Here is a 23,712-nt window from a genome sequence, read left to right as displayed (position 1 = left end):
ATATTTGATAAATGGGCTTAATGTAAACTGGATGAAATTCTGTATTCATGAGTTTTCTCCATCTATTTAAATCAAAGTAAGCAACTATAAGATATTTAGATTTGACTGAAATCCCTACTGTTCAGTAGACCCATTGGTCAGGCAGGTACACTGAGCAAAACACATTAAAACAATATCTTCTTAGCTGAATCTACCCAGAATTCTAATACATTCATTTTGATTTAGTGTCTTACAACGTCTGACATGCCTGTTATATTTATTTATTAGCTCTTTGTTGAGTAGACCGCATCAGTCAGTTTTCTATTGCTGTGATAAAACACTATGACCAAAGGCACTAAGAGAAGGAACGGTTTATTTGGATTTATGGTTTCAAAGGGATAAGAGTCCATCAAAATCACATTGGGAAGTCAAGCATGGCACCAGGCAGACATGATGGCAGCAGCGGCGGCGGCAGCAGCAGCAGCAGCAGCGGCGGCGGCAGCAGCAGCAGCAGCAGCAACTAAGAGTTCAAATTTCCAAAGGCATACAGGAAAAGGACCAAGCAGAGGCAACAAAGTTGAAATGGCAGAGTCATTTGAAACTTCAAAGTGCTCCCCCAGTGACAGATCTCCTGTAGCAAGGACATTCCTCCTAAACCTTTCCCCAAAGGCACCAAGGAGGGACAAGTATTCAAATATTCAGACTATGCGGACAGCCCATTCAAGCCACCACAGGGAGCAGTCAGCATCTTTACAGATGTGTTCAGTATGCCTGCTTATCTCCAGCTATCTATGAAAGCATCCCTGAGGCCAACACAGCTGACCGCACTTGACCTAAACATGAGTTCCAGACCCATGATATATAGTGAGGTATTGTACCCTCAGATTATGGTACCATGTACTTAAAATACACATTTGACTGTTGTCTATACATCTGTATAATATTTATTGTTCTAGAGATTTGAGGAAACCCGATGATAGTTTGTGTCTTCTTGGGATGTAAGCATCTATATTTTTAAGAATATGGTGATGAATGACATTTTGTAAGACCAATATGTATAATAATATAGCACATTGGATTCTGATATTACTCAAAATTTTATGAGCATATGTAAGAACTTTCAATTCTTAACACAACTTCAAAACAAATGACAAGTATGCTCATTATTTAAGTGACTAAGAACTTGGTAGAAGATTAATGAAATAGAACTATTGGGTTTTCAAGATACTTTGCACTTTGAATGTTGTTTATAAATATACCTAACTTTTCAGGTAATTAATTTATTCACTATTGCTTTTGAGACAGGGTCTTATGTATCCCTTGTTGGCCTCAGATTTACTATGTAGAAAAAGAAGATTGATCCTGCCCCCTGCTCTTTTCAAATCTTCTGAGATCTGAGAGTCCAAAAGACTAAGGCAGAACAGTGTGGAAAACCCCAGTCCCTTTGCCCAGAAGGGCAACTGTGGAACTGACTTAAATCGTACTTCTACAGTGAACTACATGGTGTTTTAGAACCCAAAGGTCACAGGTAGAAACAAACTTTTAGCTTGTCCACAGTCTTTTGGGCTGCATGTAACATGTGACAAAGGTACCAGGCACCTATGATTATCTGGTAGTCCTCACTTTCTCAAAAGCTTCTCTGAAATTCTCTGGGATGGGAGACAAAAACTAGAATTGACATTACCTAAAAGCTGCCAAGTTCCTCAATACAGTTAAGATCCAGAGGGGGCGGGGAGGAAGTGTAGTGATTGACTTATATCCAGGAAAGCATTTCTGGTAAGGAGAGGGGAAGGCTAAAAGAGAGCTGATGGGAAATTTTTGGTAGTGAAAGTTCTTACAGAAAACCTTAGAAATCAGTGGCTGAGTAAATAGAGATAAATCTTGGAAACCTGAGATGCGCAGTGTAAGGTCAGTTTACCGCACTGTAAGCAGATGCTTGCTGCCAGCCTCTGTTGAAGGGATGCAACCCTCATCACTGGAGACACAGAGAATGCTCTAATGTGCTGGCAAATAGCAAGGTTCTTGCCCGAGCTCCATTTCATGGGTACCTAATCAGGCCTACCAATGATATCAGGGTGCTCATGAGTATTTACTAACACAAGATCGTCATTAAAGTACACTTATATTTTACATATAAGGATTATTATAATCAGGGTAACCCAGGTTGTCAGCTAATCAATACTCAATTATGATACCACCCTACTAAAAGGTTTATTATTTACTTCAAAAGACTTAAGGTCTTTTGCAGAATTTTAAGGCTTCCCTGGGAACAGTCATTTAACTTTTTTGGCCTAGAGCAATTTAAACCCTTAAAATTCCCAAGCGTAGTTAAAAACACAGAAACAAAAAAAACAAAACAAAACAAAACAAAACAAAAAACTCCCAGCAATTTAAAAATACCTAAATTACTAATACCCCTTGACAGAGGGCAACTTAGAAATCCCATCCATCTGAGCTGTAGGATCTGAAAAAGAAAGCATCCCTTTTGTTTTAACAAGCAAAGCCTGAAGTATAAAATAAGAAACTTTCTGACTCCATCACAACACTGAGGTACCTGGGTGAGCTGAATTCTGATGGAATTCTCACTCCCAGGAGGCACAGATACTGTCTGCTACAGAGCACAGGAGAGGGAGAGCCTGGGGAAACATGTTGGTTTCACCCAAGCAAACCTCCCAAGGCTGGGCCCAAGTCTCCCTTGGCTCAGAGACCAAGACAGGATGCCTGACCACAGGCTCTCTGTAGGGGGATGGCACCAAAGACCCTAGTGCACCAATTTGGAGAAAAGCACGGCTAAGTGCCTTGGGGTTCCCAGAATCTTCACTCTTAGACACTCAAGTGCTCAGAGATGCTATATGCCCATGTGATAGGCTTGCTAGGTCACACACATACACACAGATGCTCTCAATCATGCATGTTAAACCATGCACTCTTGAGCTACACGCACCACCCCATCAGATGCAAGTGGTTTGGGTTTGAGAATTCTGCAGTGTCCCTTTGGATTAAGAAGGCCTGGCCTTCATTCACACCAGGACGGGGGAGTTCTCTACAGAGCAGGTACTGTGCTTCGGGTTTCAGTCTCAACAGGCTTCTTGTTCCTCCTCCCTTTTGACTTGGGCTTTTGTGCAGTGCAAGCATTGCCAACATAGGGACATCTGCAACATCCCTGCCCAGTGGCAGTGGGGGCTCCTGGCCCCCAGGAGCTCGGTAAACAGTATTCCTGGCAAAATGCTTGCTGCGTCTCTGCATACATGGTCATCATGGTAGTGACAGGTTTTTTGCTTTATTTTTCTCACCTCAGAAACACAGAAGACAGACACCAGCTCAAGTAGATCGCGTGGCACGTGTTCTAGGAGTTGCTTTCTTCTTTTCATTGTATGCATACACATTTTACTAAAAACATGAATTTAGGGGCTCTAGCAGAGATACGTAAATATACATTTTATAGTGCTTGTCTAAATACATATCAATGTATTAAAATATTAGAGATTGTTGGCAACTTAAGTCTTTAGAGTGGTAAGGCTAATTCTATAAATACTTTCTAATACCCATTTAAAAGAGATTATGAAAAATTAGAGCCACAAGCTGAGTTCCCTTTAATGTATAGATGATATGCGTTTTCAAACAGCGCCAGCCACAAAGACAACCACCTGGAACAGTCCATATCATATCATACTCGGTCAAATGAAAAGCAAACACATTACTTAATTATGGTCTTGGATTCTCACACAAGGCCTTGGGTTCCCGAAGAGGCTTCATTTCAACGGGCAATTGGAGGAAATTAGTCTCTCTGCTAGAGACTCATACTGACTAAGAATATTGTGGGATGGAGACAATTATGCTAATAGGGCTACAGTCCATGGGCAAAGTACATAATTATCCCCAATAATCACAGGCTAATTATGTTACCAACATCTTCCCCAGAAAGAGACGGAAAAGCCAGAGACTGTAAGATAACTTCTCAACAGCTCAGAACAATGATCAGTTCCAACAGGGCGAAAATTTCAATGGCTTGGTTAACACCATAGTCACCAATAAGGGTTTCATCTGCTATTTGTGGAACCTTCGCAAAATGTAGCAGCGTAGCAGAATTTTCCAGACGTATTCGACATAAATAGCATTTGCAGGGTCATTTTACACTGTCACTAGAGGAGCCCTATTCCCATAAATTAGAACGCGTTTGCATGCAAATGCCTGTAATAAGTGGGGAAGCTCAGGCAGATGATGCACGGGGCCTGCGGATGGTGGCTGGAGATGAATATTTATCGTCAGCTGGAATGTGGCCTTTTGAAAACACACGCATTACACTCCGGCAAACTGTTTATCTCAATTTTAAAAATCACTTATTGACGCTAACCCACGGATTTGCTCACTTGCAACCGCTTATTAGAGGAGATAATGCCAACATCGAGCTGTTTTGAAGCCTGAAAACACGTCCCAAATAAACCCCGCTTTTGCGGGAAACTCACATTTCACGTTTACAAGGTTAGCCCCAAGCATCCGCCACTGCAGTGGGTTTGTGAATTTGACCTTGGTTGTCCCACTTACCGGACTATTAATGCGGCCTCACATCCACTTTTCTAGTGATTTACCTCTCTCCTGTGCTGTCCCTTCCAGTTAAAATGAGTAACACACAAACACGGGCTCTGAAATGCCTGCTCTCACTAGTGCTAACTAGTCTCGTTTGTTTTAGCGTCTCTGAGAGTCCACAAGGAAAGCTCCACGACATTAGCTCGTCAGATGACCATAGTCTGTGTTTTGGAAGGTGACTATATATCTGTCGTCACACATAAAGTCAGTCCCATTACAAATGGTTGGCTGTGTGTCCTAATGTAAACAGCCTGAAGAGACTCGGTTCCACTAATTATTCCAGATGCTAACATCTGCCTTCGCTCTCACAGTCTGTATTTTGTACAGAGTGCCCTTCCTGTAGCCTATGTTCCGTGAAACTCAGTTTCGCCCAAGCCTTAGAAACGCCTCACGACAATAACATTTCATCGTTGAAGACGCGCAGGGTGTGTTGTTCCTCTAGGAACGCTGCTCCCAGAGCCAGGCGCAAGCAGCGGTTAATCTTACTTTTGTACTCCAGGTGAAAGCCGGCAGCGGCAACGCTGATGTCTGACTGGAAGTGCAGGCAGAGCTGGTTGGAAGTGCTGTTGAGCAGCGCGGGCACTGTCGTACCTGCATGGGGAAGAGGGGGGTAGCTTTAACATGAAACAGGCAAGTGTTCCACACACTGAACAAGGACGACCGAATCCCAGGCTTCCTGTGTTTAATCTGACTGCTGGAGACATGACCATTGCTTGCCCAGTCGCTCCACCTCGCAAGACACCTTCGAGCAGTGGTTGCGGCCGTCGGAAAACAAACTGTTTGCACCCAGGGCCCTTACTTTCAGTCTGACCTAGATTGCGGGGAGAGCCATCACTCCATCTCCAGACACTTGCCTCTCTCAATGCATTTAGTTTGCATACCCCCAGGCTAGACAAATCCAGTCTGTTACATTATTTAGTAAAATTGAAATCAACTTTTGAGAACGTGAGTACTTTAAATTCTGTAGCCCTGGGACAGATTATAGTTAGTGCTGGGTTTACTGTGGGGCCCTTGCCTGTCAGCCCCCCCCCCCACTCCTCCCCAACCTCCTCAGTACTATGGTGTCCAGTAATTCTAAACCGCTAATATACTTCTTATAGGTATCACCCTTGACTCCTTGGCCCTGAATTTAGCCTTTGTTGGTACACTAAGCCACCATTATTGTTCTGAGATCTTCCGCTAGTTTTATTTTTCTGTAAAAGCTATGTCAGGAAGCTCCCTACCAATTGGCCCTCATCCCTTTGACACTGAGATATCCCCTTCCTCCAATATCTCTGGTTTTAGAAGCTGAGGATTTTGAAAGGCAGAGGCTGTGGTAAGGCTGGAAAGATGTGAATGAATGAGAGAGTTGGTATCTGGGAAATATCCTTGGCCAAGCACACATGAGCTTCTGATGATGCTACTCTGAGGGTAGGGTAAAACCTTCTTGCTAATCTTGTGTTGTCATCTGGAATCTTTCTTTAGGTTTCTAGAAATTCAGCAAACCTTTGAATGTATGTTTGTATCTAATAATGTTGGCTCATTGGCTAACTGGGATCAAAATTATTTAAAATGTTCTAGGAGGTCAATAACAAGAAAAAGAGGCAAGAAAAGAGAAACCCCTATCTGTTCGTCTCTGTGTGTGTGCACACACACATGTGGGCATGTGTGTGTTAGACTTTAGGAAGTTAGGTTGTCCCTTTGAGATCTGGGGTCTGTATCTCAGTCATTTTTCCCTTGATGCCAAAGGCAGTTGAATTTAGGAAGTGGGAGTTCTTTTGAAAAATCAACAGTATAAAACCCACAACAAGACCACTAAGTATAAGGTGGAAAAGTCTCTTCCAGAATGCTTCCTTGCCGGTCAGCCCTTTGCTGTTTGGCTCTGAGTTTATAGATTACAGAAGAAAGAAAGATGAATAGACAGATGAGAAATCTAAACAGATGGATAGGTGATCGCTGTCTAACACTGAATAGCTGTGGGAGAATTGTCTGTAGGTATGTCCTCTTTAGCTAACACATTTTCCTGGCCCAGCCTCAGCAAAGGGAAGTGTTGGTCGTAAGGCCTCCAGCAGGGTGCCCCAAGGCCTCAGAGAGGGTCTGGTATGGCAGAGAATCATGGAGGTGGAGGATGTTAACTGCTTTGCTTATTGCTCAATCTCAAACTGTTTCTAAAATCCACACAAAAAAGATTTTGGCTAAGGGCGTGCACAGCGACTGATTTTGTGGGATTCCCATGACGCTTGTCATGTTTCATCTTGCACAGTGGTCATCTGGCCGGCACACGGAGAGGAAGAAGGATGTTTTCTGTGGACCTAACAACTTCATTTTCCAAGTTTTCATTCTACGGTCTGATTTTTATCTGATATTTGGGGGAACCTAATGGTATGTGTTTATAGTTCATTGCTCTGTTTAAATAACTACCGGTCCCACAATGAAACACTCTTCTTTGCTTTCTTCCTATTCTTGTTGCATTTCTGTTACTGTAATAAAATACCCTGACAAGAGGCAGTTCAGGCCAGGAAGGGTTTACTGGGCTTATATTTCCAGGTTACAGCCCATCATTTTGGGTAAATTAACATAGGAATTCAATGTATCATGTCCAGAGTTAAAAAAGGAAAGAAAACCAAAACAAACAACAACAACAACAGAATGGATCCTTGCTTGCTTCTGCTTTCTCTACTCTTTGATAGGCCAGGGACTGGCCTGTGAAAAGGTGTTGCCCACCTCAATTACCAAGTCAGGACACTGTCCAATGGTCATGACCCTAGGCCAGCCTGATCTAGATAGTCATGAAGACCTGTTTAGATGATCCTAGGTTGTCTTAGCCTGGCAGCTAAAACTAATGAGCAAAGCACCACAGGTCTCCTAAAACAATGAAGGATCCACAGTTTCTCATTTACTACTGGAATCACACTAGGCTGCTGGTGTGAATAGTGACCCATCTTTACTCCCCCAGATTCAAACCCAGGAATTCACTTCGCACAGCCTGGGTGTCCTTTATCTGCCCTACCAAAGTTATCTGAGCATTCTTAGCTCCCAGCTTAATAACTTGCACATAAGCATTGCTTTCTCACTGTACAGTAGACCCAAAAACCCACTTCTAGTTCAGGCTCTGGGGCTACTTAACTCCATCACCCCTTGTCACTTACAGAAACTTAAATGCATTTTGATATTACAACATGAAGATCTTGATAAGCCGTGTACTCAGATGAGCTAAAGAGTTGTGGATATGACATTAAGTTGTGAACTCACATGTCTTTTCCAGATGAAAAATTATGTCTCTTTAATGAGCCATGAAATCTAACAACTGCCTGCCCTATGCTTCAATAGTGCTATATACAATGGGCCCCTTAGAGCCTGGCTTCCTCTGGACAGAGGGTCTGCCCTGCACCTGTCATTCACTGGAGTTGACTTCCGGTAGTCTACTATCCAGGGCTCATTCTCTCTATGCAAAATGCATAGGAGAGATTTTTTAAAAAACGTTGCTATCGGCAGGATATTTCTGATCACATTGTTTTACTGTGACCTAGATAGAATGACACATGACAAAGGAAGCTGCAAAATTTTATTATTGTCCCTGCAGAGTCTACTCTAGGTTTACTGATATTTGCTTTCCTTTAATACCAACTGGCAGATACAAGTCTGCATAAATTCTGCTCTATTTTACTCATTTATAATTTATAACCCGCCTGCTTCCAAAGTGATTTTTCAACGGCTTGTTAAAAAAGATCTACGCACACATTCCTACCCAAGCAGAAATGAAGAACCAAAGTCCTGAATTTATTAAAGATGTCAATCATTTTGTTTGGAAATCTGTACTTCTTATGACATCTCATTCTTATTTATTTTTATTCAACAATTAAAATACTTTAGAATGGGCTTTTAGAAATACTTTAAAGTATCACAGGAACAAAATCCTTAAATATTGATTATGCTAAAAAAATCCAAACTGTTGGTCTTGTATAGCATTTTCTCCATGTAACTTTCATTTTTTTGTTGAGAATTTTATACATGTCTACAATGACATAGGATCATATCCAATTTAAAAACTATTATCCTAAGAGAACTGAAGTAATTTCTAGCTGAACAGAAATTTTATATTTAAGTAAAAAAATCCCACAATGTATCAACTGTCATTCTGGACATATGGCAGTTATCTCCATGCACATACCTGTGGATGTTGTAGTAGTCTCAATCCATATGGTCCCTGAACACACTGCGTGCCTAATGACTAAAACCACAGAGCTTCTCAAAATCAGGCAAACGTGGATTCCACAGCACAACCTGAGCTCCAGACTTCATGCAAGTACCAGCTCTCCTCCAGCAAGGGCTCTGACAGCCAAGCTCGGAAGCCATTATCACTGACAGTATTGCGGCTGCACCCCAAGTCTTTGGCCCTTTGTTTTTATCTTTGAAATTTTAGAAATAAAATAAAAACAAGCCAGACTTTGTGGAGTATCTATGGACTTTCATTCAACTCAGTATTTAGGCTAAGAATGTGTGGCAAGAACATAGTGCAATGCTGTGTTTCTCCTGGTATGGCTTGGCTGTTGACTGCTCGGTATGGCAGGTGGGCACCGGTAGTGCAGGCTTGTGAGAGCGGGTAGCAGTGCTTGGCCGTGTGTGATGGCCAGCATCAGGAGAACATGTCCAGGACAGAACTGGCCAGGTGACAGTTGGCTGAGCTTTGATTTGCTTTGCTGAGAGCAGGCTCTGAGGTTGCCAGTGCACACGCCCCTCCCAGTTCAGGCTCTAGCACTGTGAATGGAGGTCTGCCATGAGCTCTACTCTGCTGCTTTGCTGCTGTGCAGTGAGTATGTATTGGTGGGGGGCCATGGAGGCATGAGCACCCCAGTTTCCTCGTGCACACTTTGTCTATCAGCTCAGCATAGAGACTCCAGTTGCAATCTGTTGTTGTTATTATTATTATTATTATTATTATTAGGCTTATTATGCTGAGAATGCTCTTTGTGTTTAGCACCCTTTTCCATGTATCCGTCAGGGTCTATGGTGTGGGCGAGCTATTCATTCATCTAAGTAGAATGGTGCATTTCACAGACATCAGTTTCATTCATTATATACAAAATACCTAATCACATGTTGTATATGCATGTTCATTATATATAATACACATTTTTATTATATAAAGATTGCATACATTATGTTACATATGCATACTGTAACATATTGCAATCGGTAATCCTCCTAGAAATGTCCTGTCATCAAGGCAGTGGTTCTCAGTCTTCCTAATGCTGAGACCCTTTAATACAGTTCCTCATGCGGTAATGACGCTGCCCCTCAACCATAAGATTATTTTTGTTGCTACTTCATAACTCTAACTTTGCTACTGTTATAAATTATCATGTAAATATCTGTGTTTTCTGATGGATGGTCTTAGGCAACCTCTGCAAAAGGGTTGTTGGAGCCTGCCAAAAGGAGTCACAAGCCACAGGTTGAGAATTACTGTTTTCAGGTTGAGAATGGGATTTGGCATGATAATCCTTAGGACAATTAATAGGACAGGATTTGTGCCTTAGGTGCATCTGTTGCTATTGGGATAATACTGCTCAACTTCTCTCTCAACGCGGAGGGGATGCAACACACACACACGCGTGTGTGCATGCACACATTTTTTTGTTTAGGAATATATGTTTATGAATTTATATACATAAATTCCACACTCATGTTTCTGAGCTAAATCTGGTGCCTCTGGCCTTCAAACTTTCAGTGATAGAGCTGTGTTCTCCAAAGTGGAGAAGACTCTTTCCTTTACCCCTGGTGCATTTGTAAGCTCAATTCCTAACCTTGTCATTTACTGGGTACTTCTACAGTTCCCAATCTTACAACTGTCACCTGGCCTTCTTGCTCGGGCTCTAATGATGTCAAAAAAGAAAAAAAAAAATCCATCCTGAAAACATGTAGAAGGGAAACTGATCCAGTATGCAGTTTCTAAATCTATTTCACCCTTAAAAAAATAAAAAAAGAACTCAAACAGGGAGATTCTGCTGCCTTCAAAACCCTCAGTATTCCCAGCATGACATGTTGGACCAAGTACTGACCCAATGCCAAAGCAAAAGTCCTGCCTTTTAAATTTGCTCAGAGACTACAGGACCCTCGAGAAGATGCCAGGCTTCAGACTGCCTGTGTGGAGGAGATACTGCTGGCCTAGGCCACTGTCTGCTTGGCTGCTGACTTGCACGATCAGAAATGGGGCTCATACACTAACTATGGTGTGTATACAGAGAGAGAGAAATTAAAAGACAGCGAGAGAATGGTAAATATGGACTCAGAATGATTTAACCAGAAAGTGCCAAGGGGCAAAATAGGGTAGACCTGGGTGGGATATCCATCTCAAACAGAAGATAGAGGGAAGACAGGCAGACTCTGCCTGGTCTAACCGAGGACGATGGAATGAGAAGAACTGATACCTCAGTTTTAATGACCTGACTTTCACAACTCACTCTCTCATCAGTTTGACAGACCCCCCAAGTCTGTCAAAGCGAGAGCCTGACCCATCACATGGGGAGCTCCCCTCCCTTTGGGAGCTTCTGAGTAAAGCGAGTTACCAGCGTTTCCAAACCCAGCTGTGTGGTCATGGCCCCGAGCGCACCTTCTTCCCGTGTATACTGCACCATACACAACATTGTGTTGCACAAGGAGCACACATTCTGGAGCTTTCTTGATTATTGTTTTTAATTATTCATGCAAGTGGAAACTTGATGTTTAGAAGATGGGCCTACAATAGCTCAGGTTGGTAGACAGACATTGGCCCATGCAGGATGTGTAGGTAGCAGTGACGACCATCTGCTGCCCTGAAGCTGGTAGGCAGTAGGTTGCAGCTTATAAATGCTTTAAAAAAATCTCAGCTCACATTTGTGACAAATATCCCCAGGATGAACTACAATACAGTCGCTCCAGAAAGGCAACTCTACACATTGTTCTGGACAGAGTGGCCTGCACAGCAACGTACGCTTTAATTAAATAATTTGTAATTTAATATAAAGGTGTTGGATTAAAATGAACATAGAAGGTCTTTGTTAATCTTTCTTAATTGCTTAGAAAATCTATTACATAAAGCAAGCTTGTTCCATGTCGTGAGGGCTATTTTAATTAGATTTGTTGTCTTCCAGAATACTTTTTTAATTTGATAGTGTTTGAGACTTGTTTACTTAGCTTAATTTAGTGTGTGTTCATATCTGTGTCTGTGCCAGGTGCCTTCCTTTCTCACCCTGCCCCCACTGTATTTTTTGGGACAGGGTCTCCCACTAAATATGAAGCTCACTGATTTAGCCCCACTGGCTACCAAAGAACTCCAGAAACCCCATTACCATCGTCCCCGCACTGGGATTGCAGGTGGGCATTGTCACAGTGGCTTCTTACATGGGTTCTAGACTAGAGACTGGACTCAGGCCCTTACACTTACAGGGCAAGCGTTTTACCAACTGAGGCGCCTCCCCAACCCCATATTTACTTTATTTTGATATTCATCATTGAAAACATTTGCAAATTTTCATTTCCCACTAATTAACTGGAAAGTAACAAGCTGCATCTGGCTGCAATGAACTACAAATAACCCAGTTATGTTTATGAGAGGGATTTCCTAAGGCAAGCCCAGAGACCTGGAGCGTTAAGATCCCTATTTACATTTTCAAAAGAATATGAGTCTCAGCTAGGATCTCGGGGGTGCTTCACATTTAGATAACTGTAGCATCCCCCTGTCTCAAAGCAGTTGCTTCAGCCAGCATGGATCAGAAGATAATGCAATCAGCATCAAGTATACAAAGGGGAAAGGTTACAAGACACACACCTGTCATTTCACCTGTGCTTTCTCAGTATTTTATTGTCTCAATAGTTTTTTTTTTTCATTCCTTGTGTATCTGACGACTTAGAAAAAGTCAAGCTTAAAATCAGGTCACAAGGTTGATAGACAGTGGTGTCATATATCTAGGCTACTTCTGAACTCTGGGCATCTTCTAGTTCACAGGAATATTCTGGCCTTTGTGGATGAGTAGATGGACCACTAACTCTGGGACAAGCACAGTTAGGATTATGTCATGGAAACCCTGAGTGGGGCTAGCCACACTGGGACATCAGTCAAGTGGCTAAGGGTTGGGGCTTGTCCCGTGAGATAACAGCCCCACTTCCAGGGGTGAGAGGTAAGAGGGCAAGAGCTTGAGCTCTGCCTGTTTGGCAGCCAATGATACAGTCAATCTTGACTATGTCATAAAAACATCCTGAAATTCTAGACCCCGCAGTTCAGGCGACACATTTGGAGGAATGAAATCCCAATGCCTGGGATTCTTCTCACACTCAAGAGTGTCCCCATCTGCCTGATGCCCTTTTCTGTTCTATTCAACACAAGCACTATTGTACACGGGTGCTTTTGGAGTGCTGTGAACTGCTCTAGAGGCCCGTCAGCATCGAGGGGTCTCGGAAATCCTTGATTTACAGCTCATTTTCAACATTATAGGTGGCCTACAAATCTAGCTTCCCACTCATGTCTGATGGGGTCTGTCAGGGGTCAGCTCTGCCTAGGACCTGCGAAGTCCCTCCGACTCCAGGCAATGAGTGTCAGTCCTGCATTGCTGTGGTAACTATGGAAGATGCTCTTTTAAATTAAATTATTTTATGTTTATGTGGATGAGGGTTTTATTTGTGTACCATGTGCATGGCTGGTACCTGAGGATGCCGGCAGAGGGCATCGTATCCCCTGGGAACCAGAGTGAAAGTTTCTTGTGAATTGTGTGTTGGAATTGGAACCTGCTTGAGTCACCTGCCCAGCCCAGTGACAAATAATTAAAACAAACAAACAAACAAACAAACAAACAACCAAGAACCTTATCCAGTGTGCACAGGGAACAGGACTGGTTCCTTTCTTTAGTACCATTAAGTGAGGCAGAAGTGGAGGTAGCAGCAGGGTTCTCACTGTGGGAACATACCTCCACCTCTCAGTGTGGCTACATCCCACTAACCTGTTTCTTCCTTTACACATCTTACAGAAGGACTTCTATGCACCCCCCCGAGTCTCCAACACCCTTAATCTTCCAGCACTTCCTGCTTAGATAAACGAATGCCATAAATCAAACTGATTTTGGGATTCTACATGTAGACTTTAAATTGTGGGCTTAGCTGCTGTTCTGAATGGCAGACGATGCCTCCTTCATCCACCACTCCGTCAGTTATACACACTAAACATTTCTGTAAATGTCATGGTAACTAGAACAGTGACAGGAGACACCTGGCTGGAGAACTCAGGCTTCCTATGTGGAGAAATTCTACACCAGATTTGTTTGGTGATGGGCCACTGTGTGTAAAATTCCCAAAGTGTACAGAGCCAAGTGCAGACAGAAATCTGAAATGAGCGACAAGCAGTATCTGGTATTGTACCATCCCACACCTCTGTGGCTAGCCATGCAGAGATGTTTTCATTCGCTGACAGCCAGAGACACAATCCCGGAATCAGAAAGATATAATCAATCTTGTGGTCAGCACTGTGAAAGACCCATCCTTCTTCTATTTCTTACTTTCTCAATAAAAAAAATCAACAAAAAAAGAACGATTCTGTTGAACAAAAACTCTCATGTGACATTTTTGTGTCACAGTGGACGAGTCTATGTCTGAAACTTAGGACTTAGTCCAGTCCAGATGAGCTCATGTAATGCATAGGACTGGGGTGGACAATGGAGCACAGATGATTTCAGTTTCGGGGACCACGGTGACAAGGAGGAAGAAGAAGGTGAGCCTGTCCGTGGTTTTCTGAGAGGACAAGGCCTGGGCGAGGTGACTCGGGACGTGTGAAATTGGAAGTGCAGGGGCCAACTTCACTAGCCATGACCACAGCTCCAGGTCTGTGGCTTTGGGCTTACGACTGTCACCATTCATCCACAGTGAAACGTGACAGGCCGTGGGCCTCAGTGAGGCACAGTACACAGGGTCATTTCCAGGTTGCTTACCCTCGGGCAAGCCTCTTCTCAGCCTTGTCCCCTCCCTTCCATGGCTGGCCTCACAAGCTGGGTTGCCCTGCTCCTTCAGACAGCCTCCTGCACAGGGACCCTTTGCCACCTCCCTCTCTCCTGTCCCTACAGCTGCACATTTGGACTTTTCACACCAGCAGACATCATGGGGAAAGCAGAGCTATGGGGCACTGTCCACAGACTGTTTTCTGTACCCCGCTTGGCTATGGCTCTGAATCACAAACGGACAAAATGAAGCACAGCCGCTCCCCTACCTGAGAAGCTGCCCAGTCTTGGGGCCGTCATGTCTCCCCCATCATGGATCTCCAGGGAGTCCCAGTTCTGTTCTGTGGCGAAGCTGATCACTTGAATCTACAGAGTTACAAAGCAGGGTTACTGGGTTTTGTCTTAACCACACTAATCTAAACCCATGAATAAGCTTTTCATGACTAAGACAAAGATATACAAAAATAAGCTGGGTCAGTTGGGTATGCAATAAATGGAGAAGATGTGAAAATGGGAAGGTTCATATTGGAAAAGGGTATCAGCAGCAGGACAGGCTGGTGGGGGATGGATGGGAATAAATATCTTTTATACATGTATGAAACTGCCACAGAATTGATACAAATATTCTTTCAAAAATACATACACATATGAAAAAGGAACTAATATGAGAGGACATAGGAAAATCTCTATAAATAATACTTATAAAAATCAATTATTGGGCTGGAGAGTTGGCTCGGTGCTTAAGAGCACTTACTGCTCTGCCCGAGGACCTGAGTTTTGTCCCAGCACCCATGGCAGATGACACACAGCCTTTTGCAACTCCAGCTCCAATGTCCTCTTATACTTTAGGTACTGTACACGCATGTACCCTTCTTGATTAAAAATAATAAAAGAAAGCCTTAAAACATAGGTAAATAAAAATTTTTATTGCACACATGGAAAATAATTAGGAACATTTTATAGCAACTCTCAGAAAATAAAAACTAATTTCCACCTATGCACCCAAAGGAGCACAGTAGGGAGGAGGGGGACCAGTGAGAGGCTATGGAGGGAGTGCAGTAGGAGGTCAGGGGAGCACAGGAATGAATGAGGACAAAGTATGTATGAAAAAGCCAGAATGCAATTCATTATGCTGAATCATAACTCAAGATAACTCAAAGCAAATAGATAAACAAATAATGTCTTTAAAATCTTTAAATAAACAATATAATGGAGAAAAAGTAATGAAGAAGAAAAGGAGAGAAGGAAGGGAAAGAGGGGAGGGGAGTGGAAGAGGAAGGAAGGGAGAGACGAGGGGGGCGAGGGAAGGAAGGAAAGGGAAGCAGGGGACCCCGGCTTCCTCAGCGGTCCTGGTCTGAGGCCCTACCTGGATCCCCGAGCCCTCCGTCACTATGATCTTCCACACGCAGTTTAAGTTGTTGCCATAGGGCTCAGGGTAGCCTGGGGACAGAATCGTCCCTCTCCTCTGAGTGAAATTGCCACTGCACGGAACTAAAAGACAGAGCCACGTTAAGTAAAAGCCAAATGAAGTAACAGGAACTGATGTCTCCTTTCCTCAGCTGTGCTCAGACAGGGAAACTCTTCCTGTTTCTTAAGTGACATTTTAGCCAAGGTAAAATTTAATCTCTTCTCTTTCGAATGGGCAATATCAGAGACTGATATCCATCATTTACCTGAGTTTAAGTCTTAAGTCTACAAATAAATCTCCTTTGGGGTTTTCTAAGAAGGGACTGTCTACAACAAAGGTGTCTCTGAAGTGAGTTTTGTTTAGAATAATTTTTCTACTTTAATGTAAAGGTATGTGTAGAACGTTCCTGTCCACCTGCAGATAGGTAATGCCAGGTCATACTGGTGAGATGCAGAGCAATCCAGGGAGAAGAGGAGGGGCTGAAGATGTACAGATAAACTCGAGGGATAACCACCCTTGCACTGGAAGTTCCTTTGAAAAAGTGTCCTAAGTAACAACTAACAATGCCTGTTATCCACACCGCTTTTCAAATATTCAGAATCAGAGTGAATGCATTAAATGACGTCATACATATACTGCTACAGTCCACCATCCTAATGCTTTCCCCACAGACTGAAATGATCTCTTGCCATAACCTTAGAGCTGATGGCTGACTTCATGAGCATCAGCAGGAAAACATGCTTTGCACAAACAAATCTCATGTTTTAGGAATCATTGATTTTTAAGGTCAGGGCTATTGGGCTCCAGACAAAAATCAATTGATCTTCATAAAGATCGCTGCGTGAAGAATGGGCTCTAACCCTGACATGAGTTCTGCTCCAGCCCCAGGTCATCATTTCATCTCATGGGCCCCACTTACCTACACAGCTTGGGATGGTGTCATTCCACTGGGCCAAGGCGTTTGGCACGGACCGGCAGCGGATGGCCGTGGAACCTTGGAGCAGGTAACCCGGGTTACACTCAAATCGAACTATGGAACCTGCAGAGAACTCAGAGCCGATCCTCCTCCCATATCTGGGCTCTGGGACAGAACTGCACTGTGTGTCGCTGGTGCGTGGAACGGCTGGGGAAGTAAAACACAGAAAGCCAGTGTATCAGAGTGGAGCGTGGTAGAGTGACCTCAGAGGAGATGGGCGTAGATGCAGGTGGACACCAATGTCTATAAGCCTCTTTGTGAGGAGTAAGCCCAGGGGCACTTCTGTGTCTCCATTTCCTCCTGCAGTATCTCTGGGGATTACCACAGAGGTCTCGCTCAGATGGGAAGTTGGGGGATGAGGAGAATTAGTGCCTGTGTTGGCTCATTAACATTCAAGCGGTTGAAATTAATTAAAATCTAGATGATCGTGCTGGCAATTAGAAGGCAATGATGACAACTTTTGCTCTTCCTCAGCAACATTTGGGTCTGGTGGGATAAGTACCTGTAAATGATTAGTTTAGATGTGGCCCTGGTGATAAATCATGCAATTAAAAATAGGACCTGTTACATGACCTGTCATTCCAGCTCTAGATATTCATCCTGAAGAGCTGAATTTGAGGTCTAATAACAACATGACAGCCAAGATATTAAAACAAACTTAGTGCCCATTCTAGTTTGTTTTCTGTTGCTGTGATAAAACTTTTGGACCAAAAGCAATTTGGGGAGAAAAGGATTTATTTGGCTTATTCTTCTTGATCACAGCCTATGACTGAGGGAAGCAAAGGCAGGAACTCAAGTGGGAACTTGAAGCAGAAACCACGAAGGGACACAGCATGCTGCTTTGGCCCACTTCACCCAGCCTTATGCTGGGTTAGTTGACTCATAGAGCCCAGGACCACTAACCGAGGGATGGTGCCTAGAGTCAACTGGACCCTCCTGCGTTAATTAATAACCAAGACATTTCCCCCACAGACATGACCGCCAGCCCATCTGATATAGGCAAGACACTATCCAATCAGATGACTGTGGGCTAACTAAGACAGTGTCCATCAGAAGATGACTGTATAGCCATGTGTGGTCTATGAATTCACACACGAGAGTTTTATTAAACCTTCCAAATGAAGGACACCTTGCTATTCACACAGGGATGGATGCATCTGAAGGGCGTTGTGTTGAGGGAGCCAAGCTGCTCTTGGCAGGAAACAGATTGTATTGTTCCACCTACGTGGAAGATCCCAGACAGCTGCAGTTTCTGGAGTAGAGAACCGGATGCTGGCTGCCAGGGATGGATGAGGGGACTCAGGGAGTTGCTGGGCTTTTAACTGTGTGGACAAAGGGAGTTCTGTAGATCTGCTAGAACATGCTGGGACTGTCATTAGCAATATTCATACAGTTAATTTGTCAAGAAAGCATATCTCATGCCACCACAGTGGACAAAGGTAACACTCTACAATTATAATCTAGGCCCCATGAATTAGGATTCTTCCAGAATATCCTACTTGGAGTGCAGGTGACCACCTACAGGATAAACTTTGAGGCCCAAGAAAAGACTCATCTCCCAGGATGAGAGGCCAGACTATGTATAAACACACACTTCCTGCTGTGTGGTTATTTGCTGAAAGACACAACTCAGCTGTGGTCAAGTCACAGATGAAGAATTTCTTTCTATCCAATTGGGAAAAGATGAACAAATTGGTTTCCATTCCTCTATGCATTATGGTGTTTTCTTTTAATGGGAGCGAGTACCAGGTTGGGGCCAGGCTTTATGGCCAGTAGCTCCGACAACACTAAGAAAAACAATACACTCTTATGATCATTTTAAGTAAGGAGACCCTGTAAAACAAGGGAAGGTCCACCCTGCAGCCAGGGATTCAACCAGTCACATAGACCATGAAAAAGCCCAGTAAGAGTATGTGTGTGTGGGTGGGTGGGGGGATTAATCAGGATTTTGAGACTAGACACAGAAGGTGACAATCCAGAACCTCACTTTGTTTCTTAGGGTCAACTCTCTCAAATGGAAAATGTTATTCCTATAAGCCAGCCACTCAGTACAGAGAGATGGATAGCTGTAAAAGTTATCATCAAATGTTATCACTGTGTGCTTTGGAACTGAAGAAGGTAGAGGGGGAGGAGCAAAGTAAGCAGCAAGGAACAACCTAAAGTAGAACATTCCATGAACAATCATGTGAGAAAAAATAGCTACAGAGTCAGTGGCTTGATGGTAAAGGGCAGGGTACCTTTTCTATCAACCAGGAGAAACATCTCAGACAGTTGTGTGTCATGATATCCCAGACAGCATCAATAGCACCATGGGTGCCCCAGCAAGATCAAGAATCCCATATAATGATTATGGGCTCTTCCCTACACCGGTGTTCCTTCTACTCTGATCCTTCCATTTCCTATGTGAAAATGAAGATACTCAAGGATGTAGTGGCCCTGAGGGAAGCACTCCTAGAACAGTCACCCTGACCCAGCTCTACAGCCAAGTCTTATTACCGCCATCCTTGCTCTCCCTCTGCTGAGATTCCCCTGGGTTCCCATGGGATGAAGATTTCCTTGTCATAAGATGTAAATGCCTATGTCTATGAAATGCTGCGTGTCTTCTGGTCCTTGGGTGGTGGATGCGGACAAGGATTCTACAGTTGTCAAGGCAACTACATAAATGAGTAGTACTGTATGCACATGTGACGCTAAAGAACTTCCATGGAGCTGGAAGTTTGGAAAGCAAAGGAAAGGCAGAACAAGTGTGAGACAGGGGCAGGGCTAAATGGACCACAGTAACATCAAGAGGACAGGATTCTGCTGTGACATCCTCCTCTCCATTAGGACCTCCTGGTCCTGCTCATCCAGGCCTTTTAGGCAGAGTGTGGGAGTTCTTTTCTCTCATCTCTATTCTTCGCCTCTTAGATAATATTTGTGCCATCATGAAATAAACTTGAAAGTAGTTGAGAGAGAAGTGAGGGCGAAATCAGGTGGAGGGCAGACAAGGGACATGGAAATATATCACAGCACACCACTGTATTGAGCTAGAGACTGATGCTCCTCTAAGGAGTCTGTAAAGAGCCAAGAGTGGAGAGTCATTAGCTGTGTGCACACAATGCTTTCTGGGGAAAGCAAAACCAAAACCAAAATAAGCTCATGCAGAATTGCTAGGAGAGCATGAGTGATCCATCAGTCAGCGTGTGCCATCAGCAATCAAAGAGGCATGCATGTAGCCTTCCACAGGAACCGGTTAGAGCTGGTGTCATCACCAATCAAAGAGACATGTATAACCTTCCACAGCAAGCGGTTACAGGAAGTGAACAACACAAGGAATAAATTGCAGGGCACATGGTGCAGCTTCTTATTTCCTTTAGTGACCAAGGGACACTCTTTCTTGGCTGGGAGTTTAGGATTCTGACCTGCCTGATAAGCTGATTCCAGTTAGGGAATTAGCAAACACCAGTGAATTACATATATAGTTTAACCATAAACGTTCCTCACAAAAGCAACAAGCTACTACATTATATAAACTCTTGATGCCAAATGTGATTTTTTTTTTTTTAGAAAGGCAAAATCAACTATGCTTTAGCTGATAGCATCTCAGAAAAGTCAAGAAAGGACCAAGCATGGGGCTTCAGGGCTTCATGCAATGAGACTCTTGGTTCTGCTCTTCCCAGCCCAGCTCAGAGGAACCTACTCATGCTTCTAGCTATGATTATTTTTCAGCAGTTTTTGTTGTTGTTTGTTTGCTTATCAATGAACTGTGTTAACATCTGTAAAGAGTCTAAGACTTGACAGGAAGTTGACTAAGGCAGGGCGCTGTCCAGAATGACTTTGTTGAGTTTGTGATTCCTGGTTACTGAAGGCAAGCAGCAGAGGCAAGAATGAGAGACAGCTGGCCACACCATAACCAAAGTCAGGAGCAGAGAGCAATGAATGCACCCCTGCTGCATGCTTGCCTGCCTGCTTGCCAGCTTTCTTCACTTTTACACACTTCAGGACCCTCTGCCTCGGGACTGGCTGCCTCCAGTGGACTGAGTAGTAAAGCATTAATTAGCAGTCAGGAAAATGCCCCATAGATGTGCCTACAGTCCAACCCGATCTAAAGTAATCCCCCATTGGGATGCTCTTCCCAGTTGATTCTAGGCAGTGTGGATTGACAGTACCGCTAACTGTCACAGTCTACATTTCTTCAGAAGCTTGGAGGATGATGACATGTTTGATCTCATGGTCTCCAGTCTCCATATCCTCCACCAGGAAGCAGTTACTGCGGGCTGGGAAGGGAGGGACACCAGAGTCCCAGGCACACTTCTCTCTGTCTTGCTGCATATAACTGTGGCTGGCCCCTCAGACATTCTTCATAATGACCCGTCTGCCTGCTAACAGGGGTCAAGCATCCTATAGCCTCAGGTCACAAAGTTACAGAGTAATCCAAAGCTTTAATAACTTAGGGATGAGCGAAGCTGCCAAGCTGGCACTGGTGCACGAAGCCGCAGCTCGGAACATCTGGATACAATAGAGTTCAAAGAATGGCTAGCTTCCACGTAACTATCTTTTCAAACACCAGCGTTCGATCCAACTCCCCCGCAGGGCTGAAGATTTTCTTCTTGCCTTTGAGTAGTTTATAAACTGGGTTCACAAGCTTCTTTCTTTATGCCTCCCAGGGATTTAACTTTGATAAAAGACTCATTTTTACATAAACTCACTAGTGGAGAGAGGGAAAGGTTGAGTATTGGGCTTTATAAGACATTAAATATGTCATTTTTATTATTATACAAGGAAAACGAATTTCTTCTATAAATGTTTGCTCTCGAGTTTCCTGTAGTTTTACATATTTTTAATGATGATGCATGGCTTTATAGAAAGAAACTATTTTTTCAGGACTGGGAGACAGCTCAGCCAGTAAAGTTCTTTCTATACAATTCTGTGGAGCTGAGCTCAAAACCCTATGCAAATTAAAACGCAGGGTTCAGAGATTGCACCTGCAACCCCAGGGCTAAGTTTGTGGGTCCAGGTGGATCCCTGGAGCTTGTTGTACAGTCTGTGTGAATAAGTTGGGGAAATTTAGGTATGGAGTCAGACCCTGTTATAAAAAAGGAGGGGAGAGACCGAGGAAGACATATCAACCTCTCCCCTCCACACGTGTACACACACGCATGCACACACATTGACGTGCATTTACACAAACACATAAGCCACACAGACTCCACCACACAGATACACGTCCCCAAAAATGATTGAATTATTTTTCAAAACATGCCACTTGGGTGTGAACTCGAGGGTAACACAGGCCTTGGGTCATTTGCTACTTATCTGATCAATGGTCTGATCTTTGTCAAAAGTCAGAGCAAGTCCCTCATAAGGATTCAGAGTAACTTGAATTCATTTTCTAGTGTTAATGTAAATTTTTTCAGGAGGAAAAATATATTTAAAACAATTAGTCTGGTTTTGGCACAGAAGAAATGTGAGAAATGTGAATTATGGATAATGAATCTTCTTTGACAAAGCAATTCCAAACTTATTTGAAGAAAATCTTAGTCAGCTTGCCTAAATTAGCCATTCTGTAACAAAATCAATTAAAAATATACTGGTCATTTACATTTAACAAAAACTACAATCTTGAATCAATGTACTACTTTTAATTCCCTAACATCCATGTTGAAGCAACTGCCACTAAAGGGCTGGAAATATTCCTCCTATGTGCTGCCAACATCCTCCCAACCCTCTGCCCAAGACCGTTTATGTGATTTTGATAATGGAAGCTGAAGCTTTTTATAGTGAAATATTTTGAGCTCATCACTGCTGCTCTGTGAGATTTCGAGAACTGAAACACATGGTATGACTATTATCCTCCATGGTTTTCTAAAAAGCAGAATTTTTCTGAGATAATTTCTGGAGAATTCCATATCAAGGGAAAGAACCACTCAGATTTTTCTATAATTGTGAGAAAAACAATTAAGGGTAGATGGTAATCTTCAGACTGGATGAAACTATGGAGAAAAATTCAAGAATTGTGACTGGAGCCCTGGAGCGGATCCCAGAAGCAGAAGCGGAGCCTGGACGCGGAAACCGAGCCCGGAAGCGAGCCCCGAAGCAGCTCCCGTCTGTGCAGTGGTCAGTTCTGGCTGCACAGCTCTCTGTGCCCTACCTTCAAGTTTGTGTGATAAATATTAAAGGTCAATGAGAGTGTGATATCTTTTTCACTTTGGGGGACTTTTAAACAACCTCAGATTTATTTAAATAAGCTTCAGATTGAACCAACAAACAGAAGCAAATACAAAGGTGTGGGACATAGTAGTTAATTTTACAAAGTATTGTTTATCCTGAGGAATGGGCATGGAAGTGCCATTCTGGGTTTGGCTTTGTTAACTTGTAATTTCAGTTACTTTCCACAACAAATATGCCTCTTTTAAACATATGTTTAGCTATATTTCAATATATGTTGACCTAAATTATGGTGAATGATTTACATAATTAGATAAAATACTACATTTTATGTCATTTTGTAAAATCTGAAGAGCCACATATAGATACTTTAATCAATAATTGTATTGGTGTTTTATAACAATAGGAAATAAGATAGTATGTCTTAGAAGGAGAAGTACAATTTAATGTGCCAAAATGAAACCCAGTTGTTCTTATTAAGTGATTTTATCTCACGTAGATAAATGTCCTCAATTCTTTAAATGTCACAAGAATGAAATTTGTTGATTTTTCCTCAGTGTTCAAAGCCCAGGAACTCCCCTTACCTTGGCAGACAATTCAGTGCACAGGGAGCCCCCTCACCTTGGCAGACAATTCAGTGCACAGGGAGCCCCCTCACCTTGGCAGACAATTCAGTG

At 43.1% G+C, this 23,712-nt stretch overlaps 1 protein-coding gene across 1 annotated transcript in view; it reads right to left on the bottom strand.

Moving 5' to 3' along the window:
* Csmd1 (CUB and Sushi multiple domains 1) overlaps positions 1-23,712 on the bottom strand; it is a 1,422,978-nt gene that overhangs the window by 132,329 nt on the left and 1,266,937 nt on the right. Inside the window, exons 34-37 of the mRNA XM_005366231.2 lie at positions 16,832-17,035; positions 15,871-15,995; positions 14,774-14,870; positions 5,053-5,157 (exon numbers count right to left, since the gene is read on the bottom strand). Coding sequence (XP_005366288.1) covers positions 5,053-5,157; positions 14,774-14,870; positions 15,871-15,995; positions 16,832-17,035 — 531 coding nt within the window. The remainder of the gene's footprint in view (positions 1-5,052; positions 5,158-14,773; positions 14,871-15,870; positions 15,996-16,831; positions 17,036-23,712) is intronic.

This window comes from Microtus ochrogaster, unplaced genomic scaffold, assembly GCF_000317375.1.
Source record: "Microtus ochrogaster isolate Prairie Vole_2 unplaced genomic scaffold, MicOch1.0 UNK7, whole genome shotgun sequence".
Taxonomy (NCBI): domain Eukaryota; kingdom Metazoa; phylum Chordata; class Mammalia; order Rodentia; family Cricetidae; genus Microtus; species Microtus ochrogaster.
The sequence above is the reverse complement of the archived record's forward strand: the minus strand, read 5'-3'. Positions and strand labels throughout refer to the sequence as shown.